We start from the raw sequence: 27,721 nt of genomic DNA on the forward strand, positions 1-27,721 counted from the left end.
ACATTCACTGGGAAAATGCTGCTCTGACAAAACAATTCCTTAACTTGGGATAAATAAAGTATCTACCTACCTACCTATCTACGCACTCAGGCACATCAACAAAATTACACACTTAAACAAATACAAAACAGTTTTAAATGTACCTTTTATTATTGCTGGATATTATAACATGTTCTCAAATGAATCTGTGTGTGTTTTTCAGATGGCGGCGGTGGTGTGTGCCTCCTTCCTCATATCCTGGATGCCGTACGCCACCATTTCTCTGATCTCTGCACTCATTCCCAGTGAGGACCAGGAGGCGTCTCTACACTCTGTGGTGGAGGAGTCGAGCTCTGCGAATCCCCCAAAGACCCTGGACATCCCCTCGCTGCTCAACTGGACAGCTACAGAATATTACAGACACATTTGCTACAACCCTGAGAGCAGGTGGAGCGGCTTGGAGATGAATTCAGCCTCCATCGCCTCCCCGAGTGAACCCAGCAGCCCCAGGTCCGCCTTCTCTCCTTTAGTCAGCTTAATCCCCGCCATGCTTGCAAAGTCCCACACCATGCTCAACCCTCTGATCTACCACATCATGAACCGGGAGTTCAGGTATGACATGTACGCCATGATGTTCGGCCAGGTGAAGGCGGAGAAGAGGAAAATGTCCACGAATCTAGAGAGACAAAGCAGAAATCTGAGCAAACAAAAGACAAGGGAGAGTAAGAGTAAGGGGAGATTCAACTCCTGGGCACATACTATCTGAGTGGGACACACACACACTGAACTTTAACGCCTTGGACACTGAAGGCCACGTGGACACTGCTGCATCGATGGGAGGACGATGAGGAGAGACCTGAGATGCTCCACATCCAGCACTATGTGATAGATAGATAGAGAGAGAGAGAGAGAGAGAGAGAGAGAGAGAGAGAGAGAGAGAGAGAGAGAGAGAGAGAGAGAGAGAGACAGACAGACAGACAGACAGACAGGCAGACAAACAGACAGACAGACAGACAGACAGACAGACAGACAGACAGACAGACAGACAGACAGACAGACAGACAGACAGACAGACAGACAGGCAGACAAACAGACAGACAGACAGGCAGACAGACAGACAGGCAGACAAACAGACAGACAGGCAGACAGACAGACAGACAAACAGACAGACAAACAGACAGACAGACAGACAGGCAGACAGACAGGCAGACAGGCAGACAAACAGACAGGCAGACAGACAGGCAGACAAACAGACAGACAGACAGGCAGGCAGGCAGGCAGACAGACAGACAGACAGACATACAGGCAGGCAGGCAGGCAGGCAGGCGGGCAGACAGGCAGGCAGACAGGCAGACAAACAGACAGACAGACAGACAGGCAGACAGGCAGACAGACAGACAGACAGACAGACAGACAGACAGACAGACAGATACGGCAAGACAATGAAAATAACGTGTGTTTACCATGAGTGTACAGAGCCTTATTTCTCATTCTGAAATAACATTAATAAAGGATTTTCTTACCTTGTTGTCTTGTCAGTTGTATAAACACGAACTGTTCCTTTAAACTAGCTAAACTAACTGCTGGATGTATCTTCATGTTTTGGAAACCACATATATCTAAGAAATATCATGGAAAATCTTCCCGGAAATGCAGCTCAAACTAGTTTTCTGCAGATGCAACATGTCGTTGATGATGCCCTCTAACAGCAACTCCAGGAAGGGGTCGAATTAGGCAAATGCTATTGTACTGAAATTAATCATTTATTTTAAAGAATCGATTCATCTGCTTATTAAAATGTTATTAAGTCGATCGGTGCAACTAGCTAAGCTAACTGGTGCTTAGTTTCAATTGTATCATCTACCGCTGCGACAGAATAAGAAATGTCAACTAAAAACTACGTCTGTCAGATGTGGGAAGTAACTAAGAACATTTACTCAAGTACTGTACCTAAGTACAAATCTGAGGTACTTGTAATTTACTTGATTATTTCCATTTCATGCTGCTTTGTACTTCTACTCCACTTCAATTCAGAGGTACATCGTGTACTTTTACGCCTCCATATTTATTCAACACCTTTAGATACTTTACAGAAAGTCATTCAAACTAGCTGCACCTTTAATTGTGCATCAATAATTATAAAACATATCATATATATTATTCTGAAATGCACCAATCTGCACAATGACTACTTTTACTTTTGGTACTTTAAGTATATTTTGATGCTAATACTTTTGTACTTTTACTTAAGTAACATTTTGAATGCAGGACTTCTACTTGTAACACAGTATTCCTACACTCTGTTATTTATACTTTTACTCAAGTACAATATCTAAGTACTTCTCCTATACCTCTGCACCCAGTCCCAGGGATACGACACAGATGGCTAAAAGATCAAAAGGATGCATCCTAAACCCATTATCATGTTCGCTGTACTTAAATGTCTGACTAATGTCCTGTTAATGAAATTACGCTAAACCAGATTGGGACAGTGAAAGTGGGACATGTGGCAGGTCTGACAAAGCAGGTGATGTAATCCCGTTTTAAAAACCTTAATTGAGGATTTTATCATTATTATTTTATGTGTATCGAAATCTGAACTCTTTCTTGTGCAAACAAATATATTGTTGTTTTGTTTGGTGCTGTTTTCAACATGAACCAAACAGCAGTGCCCCTCTGCTTGCGTCTTTACGGTACCGGGCTCTTCAATCCTGCAGCCTCGCTCCTGCCTGCGGTCACATCTTGTTGCCAGATCTTCCCTGACGCGGTGACACGGTGTTTCTGTGTTTCCATGCACGCTCTGCGTCATTTTCCTTCGTTTTAATCAAGTTTATTTTTGCAGAACAGCTCACCGAGGCGCAGCTCCGCATTTTGTGTCCTCGCCTCGCAGCGCATTGTGAGTCACTTTGGATATTTGGCTGCGGCGGTGAGAGAAAACCCTGATCCACCTTAAGACCTCTCAGCTTTAACATTCCGATTTAGACTCGGTTATATAACCAGGTGCATACCGGTGCGTTGTGCGCCTGTCTTTCTGGTTCGTTCATTCCTCATCCTTTTATTCTGCTGTAGCAAGACTATTCCCGTCCGTGTTCATGCCAGATCTGCAGCGCTTTAGTTTCCCTTACCATAGCATGAATCCTTTGTTGGAGGCGAACACGCATCTCCATCACCAGAGTGCAGCCCCCTCTCACCCGGACTCCCCCTCAGGCCTCCTGCCCGACACCCTGCTCGGTGGACCGGACGCGGCGTCCTTTCTGCTGGGGGATCATCCGGGGCCTGATCATCTGGGGCCTGACTTCACCGCACCCTCCTCTTACCTCCATCACAACAGCCTGTACCATCACCGCGCGGCACCGCACCCCCCCGCCGCCATGGCGCTCAGAAACGACCTGGGCTCCAACATCAGCGTCCTGAAGACCCTCAACCTGAGGTTCAGGTGCTTCCTGGCCAAAGTGCACGAGTTGGAGCGCAGGAATAAGATTTTAGAGAAGCAGCTGCAACAAGCACATGATGCCAACAAGGGCTGTCAGGGGGGGTGCTGTGACAGCAGGGGGTCTTCCCAGGAGGCGGGGGTGCAGACTGGGTTTGTGGGCTCCATCCCTCTGAGGCCCGGCTCTCTCCCCTTCCACAACACCAACAACTCAGCCAGGAGGCCTACAACGCTGTTCACACCTACACACAACACCACCCTGCCATCTGAGAGCTTCACCTCCACCCAGAGTAATTACACTTCCTGTAACCCGGCCATCACCATCAGCCAGGCCTCGCCCTGTGTGGACTCCCCTGGATCCGGCTCTAAAAGTTTCTCCAGCACCGGCTCCGGCCCGGGGAGCACCACCAACCCTCCTCCCCGCTTCCTGCCTGGCACCATCTGGTCCTACAACCACACCCGTAAGATGGGCCCCTCTGCAGGCCTGACCAGCCCCGGGGTGTCCTGGGAGCAGCCGGATGGAGTCGGGGTCCAGATCGACACCATCACCCCCGAGATCAGAGCCCTGTACAATGTGCTGGCCAAGGTGAAGAGGGAGAGAGACGAGTATAAACGCAGGTAAATGGACTGAAACCCTTTTATTACACAGTCACAAGTCAACGTTATCATCAATTTCTCTCTCTCTCTGTGTGTGTGTGTGTGTGTGTGTGTGTGTGTGTGTGTGTGTGTGTGTGTGTGTGTGTGTGTGTGTGTGTGTGTGTGTGTGTGTGTGTGTGTGTGTGTGTGTGTGTGTGTGTGTGTGTGTGTGTGTGTGTGTGTGTGTGTGTGTGTGTGAGTGATACAAACAGGGAGACATAAATAACGTTTCTCACCATCCCCAAGAATAAGAATATTTAAACATACACACCTGAATACCCACTTAAAAATAGATATATACACACACAGATATATATACACATATACACACATTAAGAGGTATAATATAAATAATGAAAAAAGAAGGCACAACAATACATAAATAAAGCTTTCACACTTAAATGTGGACAGGACACAGGTGTAAGTCTAGTCTGGTAGACTCAAACAGATGAATTATGACAACAGTACACATATATACAAGTAGTGCACTAACAAGCCTACAGGGGCATTGTTGTCCCTGTGTAATGCTTCACTTTGAGCAGAGCTGTAAAGCAGCTGCAGACCAGCTGTCACCAGCAGAGTCAGCACAAACTGCATCCATCCATCAGCTGCACCCTGCCTGCATCCAACACATTCATGTCTGAGCACAGAGGCAGGTGCTGCTGCTGCTGCTGCTGGAAATAAACACCTCACACGCTAAATATAAAGAAGGATGAAGGTCAAAGCTTAGCAGGGATGATCGTCACAAATGTTCACTTCAGATCCCGACATAGTTTATATAGCTTTTATTTAAACAAGAGATCACATTGAGATAAAAACCTCGAATAAGGGAGACCCTGCCAAAACATGACAGGATGGGAAGAAGATCACATCCCGTTAGCAACGATAGAAACAACACAAGGACATGAGGGATTACAGGGCATCAACAGAGCAGCACGAAGTTAGACGTGTTTGTTTATTAACGGAAGGACCTGCAGCTAGCAGCGACCACTTCCTATTATTACAAGTAGTTACGTTTACGGGAATATTATGGGACATCCATCCTGCAGAAAAAACTGTTTGATTTGACTTATTGTAAGTTGCTAAATAATATGTAATGTAATTTTATATATGATAACAAATAATGATAAATATGCAATGTTAGTTTAGGCTCCAAACTGTCCATTCTCTGGATTCATTGATAAATGTTTTGGTCTATTAAGTTCTCAGCAGTCACTGGTTTTAGCTTCTCTGAAAATGTTTTTCTTGATGTTCCGTCTCGTATTACAATAATCAAATGATTTTGGATTGGGCTCAATCATTAATTCTAATATTATGGAAATCGCAGTAAAGACTATGATAATATCCGAAGATGTGCCCTATTTGTTAAAGGTGTCCCAAACTACAGATTGTATTTTACAAACCAAAGAAAACATCTTGGTTTGGTACAGACACTTGAAAAAAAGGACACTTTTTGAACAATGTAATGAGAGTAAAAAACTCTCCATTCCCAACACCACTAATCGTGTCTCATTGCAAAATATATATATACTATTTTCTATATCGTTCAACCTTACTTTTAGGTTTTGAAACAAAACAAGCAATTTAAAGACATCACATTGGGCTCTGGGAAGTTGTGATGGCTTTTTAAAAAAAATCTGTCATTTTACGAACAAAACTAGTAATAGAGAAAACAATCCACAGATTAAATTCTAATTAAAACCTTCTGATGAAACGGTGAGATCATAGTACATCTCCAATTAAACTTCTATGAACCCACAATCAATTATTCATGATCCAGTTCACAGCAATGACATCACCAGTTATAATCAGGATGCTCAGATTTTTCCTTGAACTTTATTGTAGAAATCAAACACCAATCTTTAAATCCTGCCTGGTAGGGCTGCTCGATTATGGCAAAAATTATCTTGATTATTTGGGTCAATAATTGATATCACGATTCTTAAAAATGATCCAAATGTATTGGAGAAAACATGTTTTTAACAGTTGATTACTGAAAAAATAAATAAATAATAATAATTATAAAAAAATAAGCGTTTTATTTAGATTAGGTTGTTTTCGTAATCGTTGCCAGCCATAATCGTAATTGCAATTAAAATATGATGAATTGAGCAGCCCTACTGCCTGGTTTTAGAAGGACACGTGTTTCATCACGTATTATCTGTGAACCAAAGTAGCCCCGATGTTTCTGCACATCATCAGTGAATTCCCTCACATTACGTCCAGATGAGCAGCCATGCATTCTCCACAGAGGATCCTGACCACAGTGGGCTCTTTGTGATGAGGACCCCAACTAAGTGTGTGACATAAGATCAGGATTTCATCGTATTTACATCGACATTTTTGTGTCTGTACCTGAAAAGAAAGGGTTCCACTTTGTGTTTAAATCACAATTACAGCAAAGGGGACAGTGCAGGTAAAAAGGCAAATGCAAGTAAAGCTAACAAACTAAATAGAGACATTTTAATAAAATCCAATAATATGCAAACATTGTAGGAAAACTATTTAATACGTAGCAACATTATGAATTATGTGAGCTTGCTTTATGTGTCAGTTTACCTCGAGACAATGGATGCATTACCTGTGCTGTCAATTATTTAAAAACAGATCCTGAGGTAATACTGTAATCTTTTGTATTGCCTCTGTAAGGTCACATGGTCTGCAAAGAGTAAAATCCCTGTGTTCCCTCCAGAGTGAGTTTCTCTCCCACAAACTCCCGCCCCCCCCCCCCCCCCCCCCCCCCCTGCCTGAAACGCCTCCATTGGACTCCTTTGTTTACTTCCTGAACATAATGACATCATTATGTAACACTTGTGCTTCTATTGGCTAGCGCTCCAACACATTGTCCGTGATAGGCTAAGGGGCGGGACATCTCTTAGCGGTTGACCAATCAAAAACAGAGCCGGCCAGCTAACCAATCAGAGCAGACTGGGCTCTGGTTTCAGACAGAGGGTGAAAAGAGGTGCTGCAGCACAGGCAGTATGAGAACAATAAAGAGCTTTTTGAACATTAAAGCATGGAGACATGTCCCAGTAGAGACACTACATACTGATATACACCTGAACATCAGCAGGAGAGGACTCTTTAAAGTAGAGACACTACATACTGATATGAACCTGAACATCAGCAGGAGAGGACTCTTTAAAGTAGAGACACTACATACTGATGTACACCTGAACATCAGCAGGAGAGGACTCTTTAAAGTAGAGACACTACATACTGATATACACCTGAACATCAGCAGGAGAGGACTCTTTAAAGTAGAGACACTACATACTGATATACACCTGAACATCAGCAGGAGAGGACTCTTTAAAGTAGAGACACTACATACTGATATACACCTGAACATCAGCAGGAGAGGACTCTTTAAAGTAGAGACACTACATACTGATATACACCTGAACATCAGCAGGAGAGGACTCTTTAAAGTAGAGACACTACATACTGATATACACCTGAACATCATGTCCTCTTTAACCCCTTTTATTTTTGCTAATTTCAATACCTTAGACTGTAGGATGGTAACAACGCTCTACTTTCACAATTACATAATGTTAAAGCTGGCTGCTAGTTCACTAACCCTAGCTGCTACTTATTTCTATAACCTGCACCTGTACTTATTTGTTCTTTATTTTATAAGCAGGATCTGTACTGAACAAATACGTTTTGTAGAATATGATTTGTTGTCCAGCTCCACAATACTTCATTTAAAATATTTGAACACTTAATCCTTTAACAAATGTTGTGCTTCTTGCATTTTGAATATTCCACCAGTCCATTTTGTGATTTCGAAAACATTTAGATTAAAGGTGGGGTAGGTAAGTTTGAGAAACCGGCTCGAGATACACTTTTTTTTATATTCCATGGAATCCTCTTAACATCCCGATAGCAATGAATATCTGAAGTGCTTTGACAAAAAATCCAGAAAAAAATGTCCTCTGTGGAAGCTGTGGCGCTGTAAAAAGCTCGACCAATCATCTGAGCCGGCCTACCTGCCTGTCAGCCTTCCATCTGTGCACAAACTTATCTCAGCCCTCATTGGTCATGTGCGCGTTCGTGTGTGTTGGAGGAGGGGCTCTGTGAGGAAGTGGCAGATTGTCTCCGGTCGTGTATTTTCAAATTCTAACCACTCGAGCTGATTTCTCCAAAATGACCTACCCCACCTTTAATTGTGCAGCCTTTCTGATTTCCTTCTCGAGCTCTGTTACCCATTCATAATGGATTTTTCCTTCAAGGACAACTTCTCTTTCTCCCCCTTTACCCTCCCCACCACTCCCCCTTTCTCTGTCTCATGTATACCCCTCACACTTCCTCTCTCCTTCTCTCCCACTGCGCCTCCCCCTCTCCTCACTCTATCTGCAATGCACCATGCGCTGCAAACAGTTACTGCTGGGGGGGGCTTGGCTTGCACAAGAATGTTCTTCTCCACTTTCTGTTCGCTCTCACCTTACTGATCAAACAAGCATCCTAGTCTACAACATAAACAACTCTTCTTTCATGACTCAGTTTCTCTCAGGTTTAGTTTCCCCTGAAGGTCCGATGTGCCGCAGCATCCTGCATTTAAAGCAGCCGTTATATAATTCAGACTGCAGAGAGCACGTCTCCTCTGGGAACATGTGCCGTGTGAAGTCACTGAATCTGAGATCACATGCAGGATCCGTGCCCCGTCCAGCCAGTCGTCATGTTATTGGCTGCACCATAGCGGCAAATAATTCATCAAGCAAGCGTTTGATCAGAGAGTGAGTCAGCAAATCTCTCACTCACATTTTTACTGTCGACACCTCATTTCCTTTCACTTGATATCCTAATTGGATTTCACTAAACTGCTTTCACATATTGAAGTCAGATCCACAGGCCACATTGAAATCAAATTGCCGAATTGTGGTTGTTGTAAAATAAAGAATCCAGCACCTGACAACCAACCCTTCATGTTGTTCCCCGGATGTGTATACCGACTGTAGAAGCCATTGAGTTCATTATATACGTTTTCTTTTTCTTTTAATTGTTTGTCTTTATTAGTATACATGGGGTGTTTCTCAATCTCGAGGAAGGCTGCTCCAGAGCCACTATTTCAAGGATACTACGTCATCGAGTGCCGCTGAAGGACTGTTCCAATGTCCAGCATACTTGGAATTCTACCGAGGCCGGCGTTCTTCGTTGCGGGAAATTTCGAGGCTGCACATGTGTAGACTCCGCGGTCTTAAAATCCCCACAATGCTTTGCGCACGGACCAATTTCCAAATCTTTGGCGGAAATCGAGCTCCATTTAAGGCGGGGCCTCGCATATGAAGCACACCTGTTAGCCTGTTCCACAATTCTTCGTTTTCCGAGGCTAGGAAGGATTCTTGCCTCGCTTCTGAAGCAAGTGACTAGGAAGACATGTGCTACCAAGCAAGCGTCCTCAACATTGAGAAACACCCATGGCCTACAAATATTACGTGTTGAATATTGATCTACTCACCTTAGTTGTTTACGCCCCTGAATGTATTTGTTGACACCCCTTGGTCTCATATTTGCTATATTATGTCTTTTAACGGGGAAGGGGCTGGTTTTAGGCGGGGGAAGCTAAACTAGTTCAACCACACACACCAGACACACTCTGAAGGAGGGATATATGGTGAAATGGAAAAATAAATGGATTCATCTTGACAAATTTGTGAATCATCGTATGTTGTAAGTGGCTCTAGAAACTTTTAAGCCACTACACTGACAAAGGATGATTTTAATATATTTTTTCTTGTAAAAACGATGTTACGTTTAAAAGTTTGTATCCGTAAGGTTAAACTAAAGTGTTGACATTTATAAAGCCGACTGAGGGTGTTTCTCAATGTCGAGGAAGGCTGCTCCAGAGCCACTATTTCAAGAATACTACGTCATCGAGTGCCGCTGAAGGACTGTTCCAATGTCCAGCATACTTGGAATTCTACCGAGGCCGGCGTTCTTCGTTGCGGGAAATTTCGAGGCTGCACATGTGTAGACTCCGCGGTCTTAAAATCCCCACAATGCTTTGCACACGGACCAATTTTCAAAATCTTTGGCGAAAAATGTAAGGCGGGGCCTCTCATATGACGCACACCTTCGTCCTTACATTCTTCGTTTTCCGAGGCTTCTTAAGGAACTCACTCGGAGGTACATGTGCTACCGAGCAATCCGGATGCTGGCTTGGTAGTTGCGTACTTCCAAGTCACTTCCTTCAGATACGAAGCAAGTATGCTTCCAAGCCACGGCTTCGGAAAACGAAGAAGAATGGAACAGGCTAACAAGTGTGCCACTCTCTCTAACGATTTCAACATAAACTGTACCGAAAATAAATACCTCACGATGTCTATCTAATTATGAACTTGCTTTACTTTCACGGAACACATTTTTGGTGATAACAAATGTACAAAGTAACTTATTTACCAACACATGCTCTACGCCACTCCATACTTACATTTAAATGTGTGCTGCGTCGGTTCAGCCATTCTCCGCAAGGGTTTTTGAAATTGGTCCGTGCGCAAAGCATTGTGGGGATTTTAAGGACGCGAAGTCTACCCATGTGCAGCCTCGAAATTTCCCCCAAACCAAGGACGCGGCCTCGTGGAATTCCAAGTATGCTGGAGATTGGAACAGTCCTTCGGCGGCACTCGATGACGTAGCATCCTTGAAATATTGGCTTGGAAGCCAGTTTCCTCGAGATTGAGAAACGGCCCCTGAGTTTCCCGTCCAGCTAGAGCTTCATCTAACTCTTATTTTCATAACCAATAATAATCTTCTGATTATTTTCTAGATTCATCGTTTGGTCTATAAAATGTCAAGACAAAATGTCTATCCCAGTTTCTACATGTCCAAAGTCGTATTGTGTTATCGCAGAACCCAAAAATATTCCCTTTTTATATGAAACAAAACAGAGTAAAGCATCAAATGTTTTAAAGGCTAATGTACTCCATGTTTTGCATCAAATAATGCTTTACAATTTTTTAATAACAAAAAACAATTGGCTTGAATTTTTCAGATTCATTGTTGCAGCTCTTTATCCAACATTGTTCAAACCCATGTTTAACAGTCTCATCCATCTTGGGCTCACTATTGTTTAACATCTGGAAATAGTGAGTCAGTCTTTTGGCTTTTCCACTTTGTGAAATAGCTAAATTATGGATTAGTGTCTTTCTAAGTTAATCTATAAAATGTATAAATAAAAAAGCATAAACAGATCATTTGTGCACGTTGAAAACATGGCCTATGTGTTTGCTTTACAACGCACTCAAATAGTGTTTGATTCTTATTTCTTTGTGTCTTTCAGATGGGAAGAGGAATACACCATGAGGATGGACATGGAGCAGAAAATGACTGACCTGCAAGAGGTAACATTGTGTGTGTGTGTGTGTGTGTGTGTGTGTGTGTGTGTGTGTGTGTGTGTGTGTGTGTGTGTGTGTGTGTGTGTGTGTGTGTGTGTGTGTGTGTGTGTGTGTGTGTGTGTGTGTGTGTGTGTGTGTGTGTGTGTGTGTGTGTGTGTGTGAACTGAAGGTATCTGACCTTTGTATTTGCAGCGTTGACATCAGCCTGAGTCATTCAAACTATAATGAACTATTGGACATGATGCTTCAGTTGAGGCTTATCTCACCTTAAAATACCCTGAGCATATGCGGTGTGTTTTCCTGCCCTATCAACGGGAATAATCACACAGCTAGTGGTTACATATTTTAGACGAGGCTTTTCATTTCTCTGATAACAATCAGTGAGTTTCTGCAGCCCTCACACTGCAGACTGCTTCCTTTGTACAGTATGAATCACACACAGTGACTCATACAGAGCTCATGCACTTCTATATAATTGTTTTTATACCACTGACCATAATCTGATTAAAAGTGCAACAACAGTTATCATTTCAGAGTTACTGACATCTTCTATTTTTTGTGTGGCTATAGTCCAGTCAAGAATATACAGTTCACCTATTTCAAAAAATGTTTTAAACAGAGCTTCTCTTTCCAGCCATTTACATTTTAATTCATAAACAGCTTGTCTTACTCTATTTCACTCATCAGAAACCAAGACATTTGAATAAATACATTGAACATTGCAGACAACAAAAACGGCAAACACTTAAAGTAGCAAATAGCAAGACATTATATCACAGTTAAATTAATACAAGTAATTAAAAGTAGATAAAAACCTACTCTTCTGACTCTAAACATATTATCTAGCAACACTACGCGTCACCACATCCAGAAGCTCCTATACATATATATTGTTTGTGTTTTAAACATTGTTTTCTGTGTTTTTTAATAACTGTGGTTACAAATGTTTTCATTGCTTTATATACTCCTGTGCGTTTTAAGATATGTGTTTTCTTTGGGAACTGAAACGCCTTACTTTGCTTCTGGTGTTCTCGAAATGCTGTCCCTGTACTTTTTATATCAAACCGTTAGCTACTGTGTTTCCTGCAGCTGTGTCTTTTATAAACCCTATCATTTCCTGTGAGTGTGTGGGTAGCTAGGTGTGTGTGTGTTTGCAGATGTCTCGTGTGTTTGAACATTGCCAGGAATCTTTACCTGACCCCGTTTAGGTAGCAGCAACGCGACGCAAGACCACAAGCAGAAAAACACAGCTGAGACCGAGAAGGGTCCTCCTGACTTATACTGTTGCACGTGTGAATCAAGTCAACAGGAGGAACAGATACTTCTTGTCCCATCAGAAACATCTAGAGATCACCTCGTGAGATTATGAATTCAAGATATCCATTTTTTTTTTCATGCACTTTGCAGATATAGGCTTTTATTCTGTTGACGCCCTCCTGCTTCTTTACTTACCAGTTAACCGATGTGTTTGTGTGTAGGAGTGTGTTTTTGTTGTTGTTCTTCATGTGTTTCTCTCCTGTGTGCAGGACCTGCAGGAGAGCGAGGGCTGTCAGGACGAGCTGGCTGTCAGAGTCCAGCAGCTGAAGGCAGAGCTGGTGCTCTTCAAAGGCCTCATGAGCAATGTGAGCACCGTAAGACCCAAACACTTCTAAAACATTCTCAAAGATATGCACGTTAAGAGTCTCTATATGTATGTTTGCTTCTCCGTGGATTGACTGTGGCCTTCATCTCTGTAAATAAGTAAATGAATAGGATATTATTCACTTTGAATAAGAAACCCTTCATTTCATAAGTTTGTAGCCTCGGTGTTATTGGAGTGAATTGTATGAAATGTGTACAAATACATTCATATAGTAAATAAAACACTTAAAGTAGACCTATCATGCTATATTTGAATAATATAGTGTAGGACCATACCTATATAAGGCATATTTATACTTTTTATTTTTCAAAATACCAAACAGATCATGCATTTTAGCCATTCCTCATTTCGCTCAATTTAACACTGTCTTTGCATGGGCTGATTCTGTGAGAACAGCACCATCTACAGGCCTGGCATATGTACTACAGCGTCTTCAGCGCTTTTGAACGGCAATGTCCGTGGCTGTCTCCTCCTGATTGGTGGAGTTGGCCCAATAGCCGTAGCGCCACTTCTGTGACGTCATAGAAGTGTTCAAATCTGGATCAGTCTGTATCAGATCCGTTGCAGCCCCTTTTTAAGAGATTTGGGTATGGAGGAAAATAGAGAGAGTTGTGTTTTCTGACACTTGGTGAGTTCCCTGACACACCGGGGACACATATTCATGTATACAAGACGTACAAAAGTGCATTTTGCATGATAGGTCACCAGTCAAAGGCAATATGACAGACGGATGAACCTTGCAGAGCATATGCAAAACCAACCAAGCAAATATGCATGAAGAACAAACACAATGTATTTTTTTCACTTTTACATTTTTAAACCCCCCCTTTTTTTCTTCACTTTTTTAAATGAATGTCGACGAGCCCCACTTTGGGCGCCATTTCTGTAGCGTAGGTGTTATCCCTGAATGAATCCATTTAATTTGGGCGCCAGACAGAGGAATATTTAATATAGCCAGCTTTCAAAGAAATGATATGCTCAAACACGCAGAAACAGAGGGATAGCCCGGCGACCTAGCTACTGAAGTTTACAAAGGAAAACTAATAATCAACCAATTCGCTTTCAACGTAAAATGTCTGTATTTTCAACCCCAAATCATAATCAGTACATTAAAGCAGGGGTATCAAACTCAAATACACAGTGGGCCAAAATAAAAAAATGGGTACTAGTCGAAGTCTTTGTTGTCCTTTGTCACTCAGGGTAAGAGTGTAGTTCAGGGGATAGGGATGTGTGGGTGTAGAGTGCAAGAGGAGGGGAAATTATATTGGGGTAGTGAGAATAACTTATCTGAGGGTGACAGGCCAGAGTAGATCACTGGATTGCAGGTTTTAACTGGGAAGGGGAAAGTTAAATGTTTCCCAACAGCTCATGGGCTCAGTGGCAAAAACTCCCAAAAATAGCCTGATTTCTCTGATGAAGTCCTCAAGAATCCACTTTCCTCCTGGCTAGATCCAACTTCCTCTTGGTTCTTTCTCTCTTTGTGTTGAATGACATGCTGTCCACCTTTTAACAGCACACAGGTGCCAATCATTTCCTTGATTGGTTTCCTCCAGCTTCTCTCAGGGGTGGCTTGATTAGCCACGCCCCTTTTTCTCAGGGAATCTGTAGGAGTGTGTTTACTTTCCCCCCTGTCCTGCTACAAGTTGTTTGAATGTTTATTTGATTATCTTTTCTTTTTAAAGACTGTTTTTAAATGCCATTTTCTTAATGTCTTTCATTTTTGTAAAGCACTTTGAATTGCCTTGTGTTGATAGGTGCTATATAAATAAACTTGCCTTGCCTTTAATGTCCTGAGTGTGACATCTGAAACAAAACTCTGACTTATTGGACTATTTGTACATTTTGGTTGCCAGGTCTGGATGTGTTTATCCTTCTTCAGCTTGTCTTTTTGGCTAGCCCTTTCATTCATAAGGGGAAACCAAGCTAACGGACCATTTGATCATTTAATGCCTGGAAAAGTCTGCAGATCATCAAGTCCCCAGTCCATAAGTTAAGAGTTCATTAATATACTTGAACCACTATCAACTAGAAACACACAGTCATATTTAGAGCCATTTAAAGCTTCATTCATACCGTTTGAAGCATTTAGCCAAATACTAAAGTTGCTATGTGGTGGCTTAACTGTGTTGTAGTGTAAGTGAAGTCCATTCAATTATCCATTAAACAAACATTATTTTCTGTATTCCCACACTGCGGTCAAAAACCATTTGCCCTTCCGGGGTCAGACACACCCGATCAGGTGATAAAACAAAACTTAAATACCTGTGCCTTAGGGAATCTGACCGCGACTCCCTCATGGCGCACACACAGTGAAAAACCCAACTGTGACAGCCCAAATCCCAAACAGGAACTCTCATCAAAATGGCTCCTACACCATTTATCTTTGAACGGTGTCTGATCTGTCTCCCTCCCTCCTCTCGGCAGAACCTGTCAGACTTGGACAGTAAGATCCAGGAGAAAGCCATGAAGGTGGACATGGACATCTGCCGCCGGATCGACATCACCGCGCGCCTCTGTGACGTGGCTCAGCAGAGGAACTGTGAGGACGTCATCCAGATGTACCAGGTACCAGAGCATGTTCAAAAGTGAAACATGTGGGTTTTTGAATAATAAATAAACCTACTGTGATGGAAACTTCTGAAGCGATGGAGACTCAGAGAAACACGAGGAGAGCAGGAACTTTGATGGCAAACACTGATGGTTTATTTGGAGCTTCGGTCAGAGAATTCACAAGACATGTGCTCGACCCCAGACCCCTGTATTTAGCTAGTTCTGGGAGAAGAATCAACATTGTGCATACCAAGATAAAACCATAACACCTCTATCAGCTGACGCCAAACACTGAGAGCACAGCAGCCAAGGTTGTGCTCAGTGAGGTCCTAACAAACTGATAAACCGGCTCAAAGTTAAGGGCCCAGGAAAATATTTCCCCAACACCTACAACCCCTTTAGTGTCGAGCCGCTAACCACAGTTAATTGCATTCTCTAAATTGAGCCGTCTGTGAAGATTTGCTCCCAGGAACAATAACAGCTGCATTTGCCACTTCCAGTAATGGCAAAGCAGCTGTATCCGATTAGAGACAACACCACAGTGCACGACATGGCAGTTAGCTAATGAGTTATATTTGAATTGAGACACAGCACAGGACTAAATCTGATCTTCTGGTATTAAATCCACATTCACTTCCTGTTAGAGTTTGTCTTGAGTGTTGATGGTGGCGCTCTGAATGCTAACGTTTCCCCGCAGGTTCCTAACAACCAATCATCCCTGAACTCTCGCCGCAAACAGACTCCTCTGTCCTTCAACGGCAGCGAGTGTGACGAGTCCGTGAGCACCTCGGAGAGCGAGGGGGGGGGCGGCTCCTCGGCCAATCAGATCAACGAGGAGATGCAGAGGATGCTGAACCAACTGTGAGTGGGATGATGAAATATAATAATAATAATAATAATAATAATAATAATACATGACACTTATATAGCGCTTTTCTAATAACTCAAAGACGCTTTGACAGAGAATAAAACAAAAAACGAAGAAAAATATATCAAGAGTAAAATCAAAACAGAAAAGAGGGGGGGGGGGCAGAGTTTGAATGCAGTGTTGAACAGGTGGGTTTTGAGTGATTCTTTGAATGCAGTTAGCGAGGAAGAGCTTTTCCTGGTTCTCAAAGCGCTTATATGAGGAGTATAATGTTTCTGCACTAACACTAATTATTTCTTTAAATGTGTGTTTTTGTTTCTGTCTTAGGCGTGAGTGTGAGTTTGAGGATGATTGCGACAGTCTGGCCTGGGAGGAGACTGAAGAGACCCTGCTGCTTTGGGAGGACTTCCCAGGTGGCACTCTGCCTCCTGACCCCAGCCACCCACCAGGAGAGGTAGATTGGAGATGCACGACTTGTTTCAAATGTCACTTTGTTTAAGAAATAAAGATACAGAACGCAAAGACAATACCTAGACATAGAAAGCTAGTTATAACAGTTTAAAGCAGGGGGGTCAAACTCAAATACACAGTGGGCCAACATTTAAAAATGGGTACTAATCGAGGGCCGGACTGGTTCAATGTTTATTGCAAAACGTATTGAAATGAACTTATTGCACATATTAAACCTGGAACTAACAAAGCTTAAATTATTACCTATAAAAACAACATTAAATAATCAGTTGCATTCATTTCTTATGGCTCTATCTGCAGAGTCATTCCTTATGATTACATTTTTCCACAGGCCAACAACAGCTTCAACAAAACTATTTCCCTCAAAGAACAAACAAACATGCTCTGTTGTCTCAAGAAAGAAAGTGCAGAAGGAAACATCCATTAAACTCAGGTTGCTGCTCTGTGATGCTAGTTCAGATACTTGGCATCTCATCTTGGGTGCAAGGTCATCAATGTTTGGGCTCAGGCTCTGAGCTGAGGAGACCCTCAGGATGGAGTGAAGGTGTGCGTGCAATATACCGGCGGGCCAGATCTAATAGTAATTCGAAATTATCCTGCGGGCCGAAATTAAATCCACCAAGGGCCTGATTTGGCCCCCGGGCCTTGAGTTTGACACATGTGGTTTAAAGGGACCCTATTATACCTTTTTGGGGTTTTCCCTTTCCTGTAGATTTTTGTGCATTTAAATGGTCTGCAAAGGCTAAAATCCCAAGGGTCCGTCCAGAGGGAGTTTTTAACTTCCGTATCATACTGACGTCCCTATGTCACACTACTTGAATTTACTGAGATTATCAGTGAATCTGATGTTAATGCTCTGCGTGACATCTACCATGAGCCTGTTGATGTGTATATAATATTCACAAAGATGTTTCAATTCAAGATTCAAGATTCAAGGCTTTTATTATTTTGTTTTGTTTGCTCGCCATGCAAATTGATCTCCTGGGTCTGTGGAGTGACATGAACCTCCTGAATCTGAATCTGTCCAAACTGTCATGTATGATTACTAATGCAGCCTCCATACATCTCCACTAGGAAGGAGGTAGTAAGAAGCCTCAAAATAAAAACTCCAAATCGCAGATGCCCATTAACAAGGAATTTAGTTCACAGAGGACATCTACAATCATCACATATTAACGGAGGTCCCCAGACAGTGACAGGGCTTTTTTCTGTTCAGCTAAGTCCCTATTTTTCGATCAAAGGACACTTGAGAGCGTAGACTTTGTGCATATGATAATGATCTGAACCTTTCCTAGCATCCTTCAGACGGCTGCTTGTTAATCGATATTTTCCGTCCAGACTTCAAAGAAGCTTTTAAACTTCTGATGTGGAGATGATGTGCCGAGCAGCAGCAGATTAAGATGGTCGATTTAGATTTGTCTCACACTGACCTTCAATGCTCTGCCGTGTCTGGGGCGATTCAGGACACACACACACACACACACACACACACACACACACACACACACACACACACACACACACACACACACACACACACACTCACTCACTCACTCACTCACTCACTCACTCACTCACTCACTCACTCACTCACTCACTCACTCACTCACTCACTCACTCACTCACTCTCTCACACTCTCTCACACTCTCTCTCACTCTCTCTCACTCTCTCTCACTCTCTCTCTCTCTCACACACACACACTAAAACAGATGCTCTGTCTAGCCTGTATGGACGTGCATTTTGGTTGTTTCCAAGTAATGCATGTAGGTATTGGTTTTCATTCACCGGCCGTGTGTTATTTGTCTCTCTGAGGGGAGGATCTGCATCAGTCGGGGAAATTTGAGCTGAACATAACCTATCTAGCTATCCGGGCTTTGATAGTCGTGTCACCGCACCTACAGTTGTGTCTGATTGTGTCATGATTACCGTGTTAATACATTTGATCACATGCACATCTAAATCTATACCAACACAGATAGTCTGAACATCTCTCCTCTCTCCCTACAGCAGGAGGACTGTCTGGAGAAGGTGATCAATGACACAGAATGTCTCTTCCAGTCCCGAGAGAAGGAATACCAGGAGACCATCGACCAGATTGAGGTCAGACCCCATCTCTGTTTATTTAAATTCCAGAAATAACCCTGTTCATGTATTTCTTCATTCCTTCATTGTTATTTCTCTGCTCCATGGAATACAAGGAATAACAAGACACCATTGTTTGCAATCTTTGGGTGTTGCATATACAAAGCGTGGGAGAAAAGGAAAAGAGGCATACATAGACTCAAAAGCAAAAACAGTATCCAGAATAAGCAGTTCACGTAGCTGAGGATTATGGGTAGTGTAGTGTCTTCGGCCATCCTAAACTCCAAAAAAACTATTTGTTTCTCCGAATCGAAGGTTAAAAACACAGAAGCATTGTACACAATTTAAACCAATCAACATTGTGTAATTAACAAGGAAAACTGATGCTTTCAGTGAGTGAGTAATGCAGATACATCACTGTGTAATCATTTGACAGTGAGGGAAATACTTCCGGTTTTATTATGAAAGCTTCTAGACCGGAAATACTGTTTTCACCCCGTGAGGTTTGACGCCAACTTTACATGGACGCTGCGGAAAGACGTAGTATACACGTTCTCCTGGCGAGACCTCAAATCATCTTCGGAATATCTATCAAACTATAGATCCTACACATCCACTGGACGTAGATACTAAAAGTACAATATGCACTTCTCGCTAGAAATCCAATCAAAAAGCGTTTTGTGCATCATCCATATATACAATATCTATGTATTTTCCTATCTTACTAATACAGCTCTGAGTTGTTCACGATAAAAAGGACTGCTTTACACACATTGTTTTTGTCTCTTGATGCAGTGTTATGTGTTGTTATGCAGTGCTCTGAAGATTATTTACATAATGACTCAGCGTTAAGTGACTCAGACTCTATGGTACGTTTTTCCCTGGTACTGATCAATTCCTCCACGAGGCTCAAATATGAACACATTTCTCTCTCTCCTTTTCTTATCTAACTGCAGTGTACGGTATACTTTATATTAATCCCGCACATAAGCAAGAATACATTTTCACTAACACATGACATACAAGAGTTTCATCCAGCAGTCATTTGCACAGTATGTCATGGTTTGAACACACTTTCCGTAAATGCATAATCACAAACTTAGTAAGATCATAGGAGGAAATTACATTTTAAGCATCAGTTTGCACGTACTACTTTAAGAGAGGGATGTGTATCTCTTGGCGTACAGAAGGGGAATTCTTTGCTGAATGATTTGGGTTGTAAGAACATTTTTATGTTTAAGAAAATGTATAAAGAAAGTGTAATTAGACATGGACTTTTGATTGTGTTCTGGTTTTATGTTTCAGTATTTGTAAGAACTGAGACTGAAAGAATATTTATTTTACTTTTTTATGGTTAATTACTTTTTTTTTTCAAGAAGGGGCAGGTAAAATAAGATTTTGTAGTGTACATGTTTTGTTTTAAAATAACTGCCATGTGTGGAATAAACAAAGAACTAAACTAAATGTGTTTCTGCATGTTTTCTGCCTGCAGCTGGAGCTGGCCACAGCGAAGAGCGACATGAACCGACACCTGCACGAGTACATGGAGATGTGCTCCATGAAGAGAGGCCTGGACGTCCAGATGGAGACCTGCAGGAGACTCATCACTCACAGCGGAGACAAAGACAGGTGACAGACAGATGGAAAGACAGACAGACAGACAGACAGACAGACAGACAGACAGACGGACAGACGGACGGACGGACGGACGGACGGACGGACGGACGGACAGAGAGACGGACGGACGGACGGACAGAGAGACGGACGGACGGACGGACGGACGGACAGAGAGACGGACGGACGGACGGACAGAGAGACGGACAGACAGACAGAGAGACAGACAGGCAGAAAGGCAGACGGACAGACAGACAGGCAGAAAGGCAGACGGACAGACAGACAGGCAGACAGACAGACAGGCAGACGGACAGAGAGACGGACAGAGAGACAGACAGACAGGCAGACAGACAGACAGACAGGCAGACAGACAGGCAGACGGACAGAGAGACGGACAGACAAAAAGGCAGACAGACAGACAGACAGACAGATGGACAGACGGACATAGAGACAGAGAGACGGATGGACAGAGAGACAGACGGACAGACACACACACACAGACAGACAGACAGACAGACAGACAGACAGACACAGACATACGATTACTCATGGCATTTTAGTCTTGGTAATGCAATCTTTTTCAATTTATTTGACTATTTCTTCAGTTTTGTGAGGGGACTTTACTTGAATTTTCATTTTAAACATTTAGAAACAATATTAAAACATTCAATAGATGATCTGTAATACAACAATTATCTTCTCCAATTTGTTAAATGAATACGTGGGTTACAAATGACATCACTTTACTGTAATGCAGCCTTTAAAACCAGAGAAGACACCGATCAATCACCTACCTATTGTACTATATTACAATTTTCAAACTCTAAGACTATATCTCGTCTCACATATCAATATCAATATCCCATGATACGCTGACCAGCTGTAGTTGAAAGGCAATACATTTGACTGTGTTTCTGTGATTCCTATATAATGAAACATCTAGGCATGATCTAAGGTCTCATTTTACAATATCTATATAATATTTGAATGTTGCCCATCCCTAAGTTTAACAAATGAATAATCTGTTAAACTTAAAGGTCCCATGTCATGGCCATTTCTACGGATCATAATTCCATTGTTCAGCTCTAGTAAATTAGATTTATATTGTGCAATTTTCCAAACTCACATTGGTTTCTCATACAGCATCTCTGTAAAGTATGTGTATTCACTTTCTGTCCTAAACGGCTTGTTGAAGCTCCTTCCCCCCCCCCCTCCCTATGAGCCCAGTGGCCGTCTGCGAGACAGCGAAACCCAGCCCAAACACACACACACACCCACAGCCTGGCTGGGAGTTTGTGTGTGTGCTCAGGCTGAGTTCCGCGGTGTCCCAGCAGCGAGCCTCGCAATGTCCCGCCGAGTGTGTGTGTGTGACGAAGTCCGCGGATTGGTCCAAACGTAACGGCTCCGCAGATTGGTTCTTTTGGACCAATCTGCGGAGCCGTTACGTCACTATACCCAAGGAGTAAACAATGAAAAAGAGAAATGTCCAACGAGGCGTTCTGGGGCAGCATAGACAGGTCTTCTCTGTGTTAGAGTTTTACTCGCTACAGGGTGTACTTTGAGGGTTTGTGACTGCAGACCGTTCACATGCAGAAGAAGCTACATAACACACAAGGGGACGGGTGATAACCGGAAAAGCATGACATGGGACCTTTAAGCATGTCTTCATGTTCTTGTTTCTGTGTGTCTCAGTGACCCTGCAGCTCCTGCCTCCGCTGAGCGAGGCGAGCAGAGAGAAAGCGACAGATCTTCATCGTCTCCGCCCTCTTCCTCGAGCTCTGGCAGATCCTGACCCCTCCTCACAGTCACGGCAGTGAGGGGGGCTCCACCACATCCAGCTACAGTACCACACCAACGCAACACACACTCCTGTAACAAAGGCAACACCATGTTTACAGACGAGCCGCTTCATTTACGCAGTCGTGCTGGAAATCCTTCCTGCAAACGACAAGATGTCAAAGCCCTGCGGAGAGGAGAGGTCTTGTGATCCAGAGTTGGATAGCGGTAGATACATTTGTGAATCGGGAAATCTATAATTGGATTTTCTTGTGAAAATACTTACGTTTGAAGTAGTTTATTGTAAGTAAACAGGCTAAATGCAGTGCAGAGATGTAGGCTGCAGGAAAGCATAGCATGATGTATTCACTCCACAAAAAAGAATAGTTAAACTACTGGGCATCTGAAAATAATCAAGCAAAACTTGCTGCAAGGTCACTAAGAATCCACTCCACACAAATGTACATGCCTGTAATTTACCTTCTATCACGAAACAAACAAAAAACTATGATAGGGATAGTTTAAGTACTGCAACGGCTATCCTGGAGTGTATTTCTGAGTGTTATCCGTCAGTTTGATAATATAATGATAAGCTTAGGACTTTAAAGTGTAAAAATAAGTCATGATTCAGCATTTTACTGCCTAACAGCTGCAGATTCACAGCTTGCTTTCGGTCTTTGCAGTACCATTTTACACCACAGGCAAAGCAAAAGGGTAAAGTCACAAATACATTATAACAGATGTGCTCGAAATATTATGAATAATTCAAACATGAGTTGTGGTGCAGCAGAGTTGTGCCTCTGAATGTCAACATGTCACTTCCCTCCTGCCAACATGAGGAAGGTATAATCCTGAAAACAGTTTTGGTGTTCTGCAAATCACCGGAATCCAAACTGGATTTAACGTGAATAATCCACCGTTAATTACGTTATCCATTGTGGATTTACTTAGGATTTCCTGGCTTACCTCGATGTTAGCGTTGCATTAAAACTACGAATAAATGTCTCATCATGTCACAACATTTTAACAACACTAACAACATTGGCAGTAAGCGTTAGGCATCATTTTGGTCGCTAATGCAAACCATACTAACATTTCAACCCTTAAACTCAGATAAATATTTCCAAGCAAAGCCAACCACGTCAATTTGTCAGTGAAATGTAAACAATTGTTTGGAAGTGTAGCACTTGCAAGGTAGTTTACAATATTGCATAAAAAAAATTGGATTGAACGTGCATTGCAACTTGCAGATACAACTCTAAAAGGTGAAACTCAAAGTCTCTGGAAACAACGGAGAAGGATGTTGCCGTTTCAAAGAGGGAAGCATGCATACATTTCAGATTTATAAACACCTTCTTGACGCTGATCTGGAGTCAGTTGAGGCTCTTTTTCTGCTGTGGGATGAACTAATAACAAAGTACTTTAGCCGTAATGCTGAGTCAGTGTAAAAGCTGAACACATAGATGGTCATAAAATAAAGTGAGTTAGCTGTTGAGTGCCAAAATAAAATGGTCAGATGTGAACAGAAAATGGCTGTGTAAAAAAAATCATTATAGCTGCCGAAGCTATTTCAACAAGGTGCTTGATGTGTATCTATTTTTGAGCCTGTTTGCACACAGAAAGAAAGGGCAGAGCAAAAATGTGTATGAAATAATCAGCTTACTTAAACATGTTGGAAATATACAAATATATTTCCTCTGTTCATATTTCCTCATCCTCCACTGTACCTGCTGCAGGTGGGATACTAGAATAATGAATTTAACGAACACATACCTCATTTTTACTTTTCTCCGTGCACATGTAACCATGAACTTTAAGTCCGACACACTGCTACAGTAAAGCAGTATATTAGCGTACTGCTGGATATCTTCAATGCTCTATTAACGGACACTGTTGTCTAACTTTATTCCTGGCTGTATTTTCCTCTGTGTGGTTGTATCAGGTGAAATATGTCCTCTGCTTCTGCTGCGACTCACACTTCAACTCTTTGTTTCAACGATAAAGAAAGTCTACGGAAGCCCTGAGAGGCAAACTAGACAAATGCACTGGAGATCTATTTTCAAAATCTAATCTTTATTGTTTTCGCTCCTGTGTTTGGGAGGTGTGTGGCGCAGTGGGTTGTGCGTTGGTGTTCGGGTCAGGGGGTCACAGGTTCAAACCCCACTGCAGTCAGCATGTCGTTGTGTCCCTGAGACACTTCACCCCAAATTTCTCCTGTGGGGATTGTCCACAGTATTGAGTATGTAAGTCGCTTTGGATACAAGCGTCTATCAAGCATGGGTGTAATTTCCACTGGGGGCAGGGCGGACATGTCCCCCCCACTTTTCAAAATCCCATTTGTGCTCAGGGAGGTAAAGGACTCTGAGGGATTAGGTTGTAAACTTTAGTCTAAGTTATCTCAGCGGGTCTCAAACGGTCTGGTCATCTATGTAAACGAATATGTCCGTCTATGTAATTAGTTGTATATAAAATAAGTTAAGAAATCCTTCCAATGATTGGATGATTGGATGATTGGATGATTCCAATATTCTAATGGTTTTTTGATGATTGAAATATATACAGTTCTGTTTCATATGAGTGTTGAGAGCTGTATCCATAAATCTCTTAATGTTGCCCTCAAAGTGCACCAGATTGATGCATTTAGCTTCAATTTAAAGAAAAAAAAATCTTCCCGGGGGTGCATGCCCCCGGACCCCCCAAGAGGATGTGAGGTCATCACAAATAAAACAGGTTCACATGGATAGGATACTAGATAAGTGTGCACACTCATTATATACACTACACATTTTCTGGGATCTGTTAACACTATAGTCCCTAATATATTTGTAGAAATGCAGGAAATGGAATTAAATTGAGAAAAATGTTCATTGCGGGGGACCCCCTGTTTTGTGTGTCCCCCCCCACTTCTCAAACCAAAGTTAGACCCTTGCTATCAAGTAACATGTAATGTTTATGACTTAAGAACAGTCTCAAAATATGTCTTTTGTCGGGACAATCCTCCTTAATTATTTTCCATAGTTGCTTTATTTTATCCTTGAAAATGGGTGGGAAAAGGTTTTATGCGAGTCTTCCTTCATTTTCTTTCCACAGTTCAAATGGACGGATATTTTTTGCCTTGATCATTTTTTAAATCTGTTAAGTATCTTTTTCGTGTTTGTTGTTGCTATGCTCTTTTTTGCCACCATATTGCACCACTACCTCAATGGCACTAAAAACCGCTTAAGTTCTTCTTATAGGTCAGTCTTAGTTTCTCAGTGCACTGTAAACACAAGATGCGTATATTGTGCGTTAGCAAGTTAAGCTAGTTACGCTACATTACTGTCATTTTTTTTTTTAAACTCACCTGAAAGACAACACTACTGTTTTAGTTTTATTTAGAGCGTGGTTTAGTGGTTTATTCTGGTGACCAAAATAAGCATTGCAACAACAAAAGTTAGGAAAATAAAAAATGTCACCATGAAAAAGTATTTTTCCACCGGTTTGTGCCGATAAAAAAGGCTAACTTAGAAATGTAACAGCGCCAAAACGTATTTTTACTGATAGAAAAAAAGGTAACTTGAAAAATGAAAGCATTAAAACATAACAAATAAAATTGTTGTTTAAAATAACTTTATTTGTATCTCTTCATAAGTCAAAGAAAAACCAAAAATATGTGTTTAGATCAGACTTAAAAAATGAATTACCACGATATGTATGTTTTCTCGTTTGTTTTTCAGGGCTTCCGTAGAAACCGTATGACGGCAGATTTTAATCGTATATAAACTGCATGTGTGGCTGTTGGATTAGCTGAATGCTAATCGCAGTGTTTCCACTACTGTTTGAATGCAGAAGGAGGATGTCAGAGACAATCTTGAGTGAGACGGAAAACACCATTTCCCTTTGTATAGTTTAACGCACTGAGTGAGTCTCTATGTATGCATGTGCCAGTGTGTATGTTTTCGGGTGTTATGTACAGTGAGTGTTTTTAAAAAGACTTTCACTGGGGCAAATGTACAACATGAAGAAGAAGAAGGAAACGTAACAAGTCCAATTTGATGTCGTCTCTGTTTGAGACTGAGCTGTCTTTTTGACAAAAACCACCTATAAAATTGTAAATATTTCAAATTAAAAGACAATGGAGTTCTTTGTTTCCTATTGGATCTTTTTCCTTATGAGTGTATGTGTTTGCCGAATAAAGTCAATTTAAAAATAACTCAAGTTATAAAAAACTAAACAAAAATTACAGAATTACTGAAATGCAAATGCTTAAGCGAAATGAACTGTACGATGGCTTTGATATTATTATAATGTGTAATGGAAATATAGCTTTGAATATAGACTTCTGTTCAAAGACTGCAAATGAAGAATGTCCACAGTCACACACCTGGAAAGAAAACTCAACATTATCTGAATCAAACGAAAACTAAAAGCGCCTGATTGGTCTTTTTAGTTGTCACTGTCATTTCTTTCACATATTTAAAGAAGCATTTGGATTGAATTTGTGTCAAACAGCAATTAGATGATAACTCTGAGTATTGATGAGGTGCTCCAGATGTGTGACGAAGCAGCTTTAAACATCCAGACAGTAATTTAGGCTAAAAGGCTTCACTGCAGAGCTACAGTATGTAACGTGTCGAGAGAGACTGAAAGAATAAAAGATGCAATTGAGCAACAAGATCTCGTGTGATTATTTAACACAACATGTCGGTCTGCTTTTCGTTAAAGGGTCTGTCTACCGAAATTACAAAGAAACCAATGGAGGTGAATGGTATTGTGTTTGCTATGCTCACAGCATTTAACAACATCACCATCTCTTACCAGAACAAACGAGGACACAGTTTTGTAAAGACATGTTGCTGTTTTTTAAATATTTTTTAGGCTGCGATCAGCAGGTCACTTTTTGTCAGGTTTGTCAAATGTTTTCAAATGTTTTGGTCCGAGGAATCTAACATTTGGCAAAGAGTGAGTGTAAAGCGAGCACTTCACTTAAAGGTTGTAAACACTTTATTAATCTTTAAGAACCATTTATAAACCAGTTCTAATCAGTGGTGTAGTGGGGATTTTTTTTACTGGGTGGACGGGGCGGGGTGGACGGAGACATATGGACGCGCTCGTGAACTGTCAACGGGGGGGGGGGGGGGGGGGTACACTCTGTACCTCTGTGTCGCCTGTCAGCTCAACATGATGCCGTTTGAACAATATAATAATAATGAAGGGCGGTGCCGGCTGTCACTGTGGACCTCTGTGTCGTCTGTCAGCTCAACATGATGCCGTTTGAACAATAATAAAGGGCGGTGCCGGCCGTCAGCGAACCGATCCGGCCTTTCTGCGCGACTGTCACTCAAATGCGGGA

The 27,721-nt window shown here is 42.0% G+C and overlaps 2 protein-coding genes across 4 annotated transcripts in view; both read left to right on the forward strand.

The window, feature by feature from the left end:
• The window catches only part of opn9 (opsin 9), an 11,573-nt gene extending 10,490 nt beyond the window's left edge, over nucleotides 1-1,083 (forward strand). The window contains exon 5 of the mRNA XM_079640818.1: nucleotides 132-1,083. Coding sequence (XP_079496944.1) covers nucleotides 132-745 — 614 coding nt within the window. The 3' untranslated portion in view covers nucleotides 746-1,083. The remainder of the gene's footprint in view (nucleotides 1-131) is intronic.
• A 435-nt stretch (nucleotides 1,084-1,518) lies between these two features.
• iffo1b (intermediate filament family orphan 1b) lies at nucleotides 1,519-27,043 on the forward strand. Of its 3 annotated transcripts, none has more exons than XM_079693114.1 (9): nucleotides 1,519-4,027; nucleotides 11,331-11,391; nucleotides 12,912-13,016; nucleotides 15,452-15,592; nucleotides 16,317-16,438; nucleotides 16,773-16,899; nucleotides 18,925-19,017; nucleotides 20,492-20,628; nucleotides 22,306-27,043. In XM_079693114.1, exons 1-9 carry the CDS (start codon nucleotides 3,072-3,074, stop codon nucleotides 22,403-22,405), a joined length of 1,842 nt encoding a protein of 613 aa, XP_079549240.1. In that variant the 5' UTR covers nucleotides 1,519-3,071; the 3' UTR covers nucleotides 22,406-27,043. The 3 variants fall into 3 exon arrangements, with proteins under 3 accessions (XP_079549240.1, XP_079549239.1, XP_079549238.1); XM_079693113.1 differs by having other exon boundaries at nucleotides 1,520-4,027; nucleotides 12,912-13,007; nucleotides 16,275-16,438; XM_079693112.1 differs by having other exon boundaries at nucleotides 1,521-4,027; nucleotides 16,275-16,438.
• Nucleotides 27,044-27,721: the final 678 nt, after the last annotated feature.

Source organism: Notothenia rossii (assembly GCF_949606895.1).
Source record: "Notothenia rossii genome assembly, chromosome: 7".
NCBI lineage: Eukaryota > Metazoa > Chordata > Actinopteri > Perciformes > Nototheniidae > Notothenia > Notothenia rossii.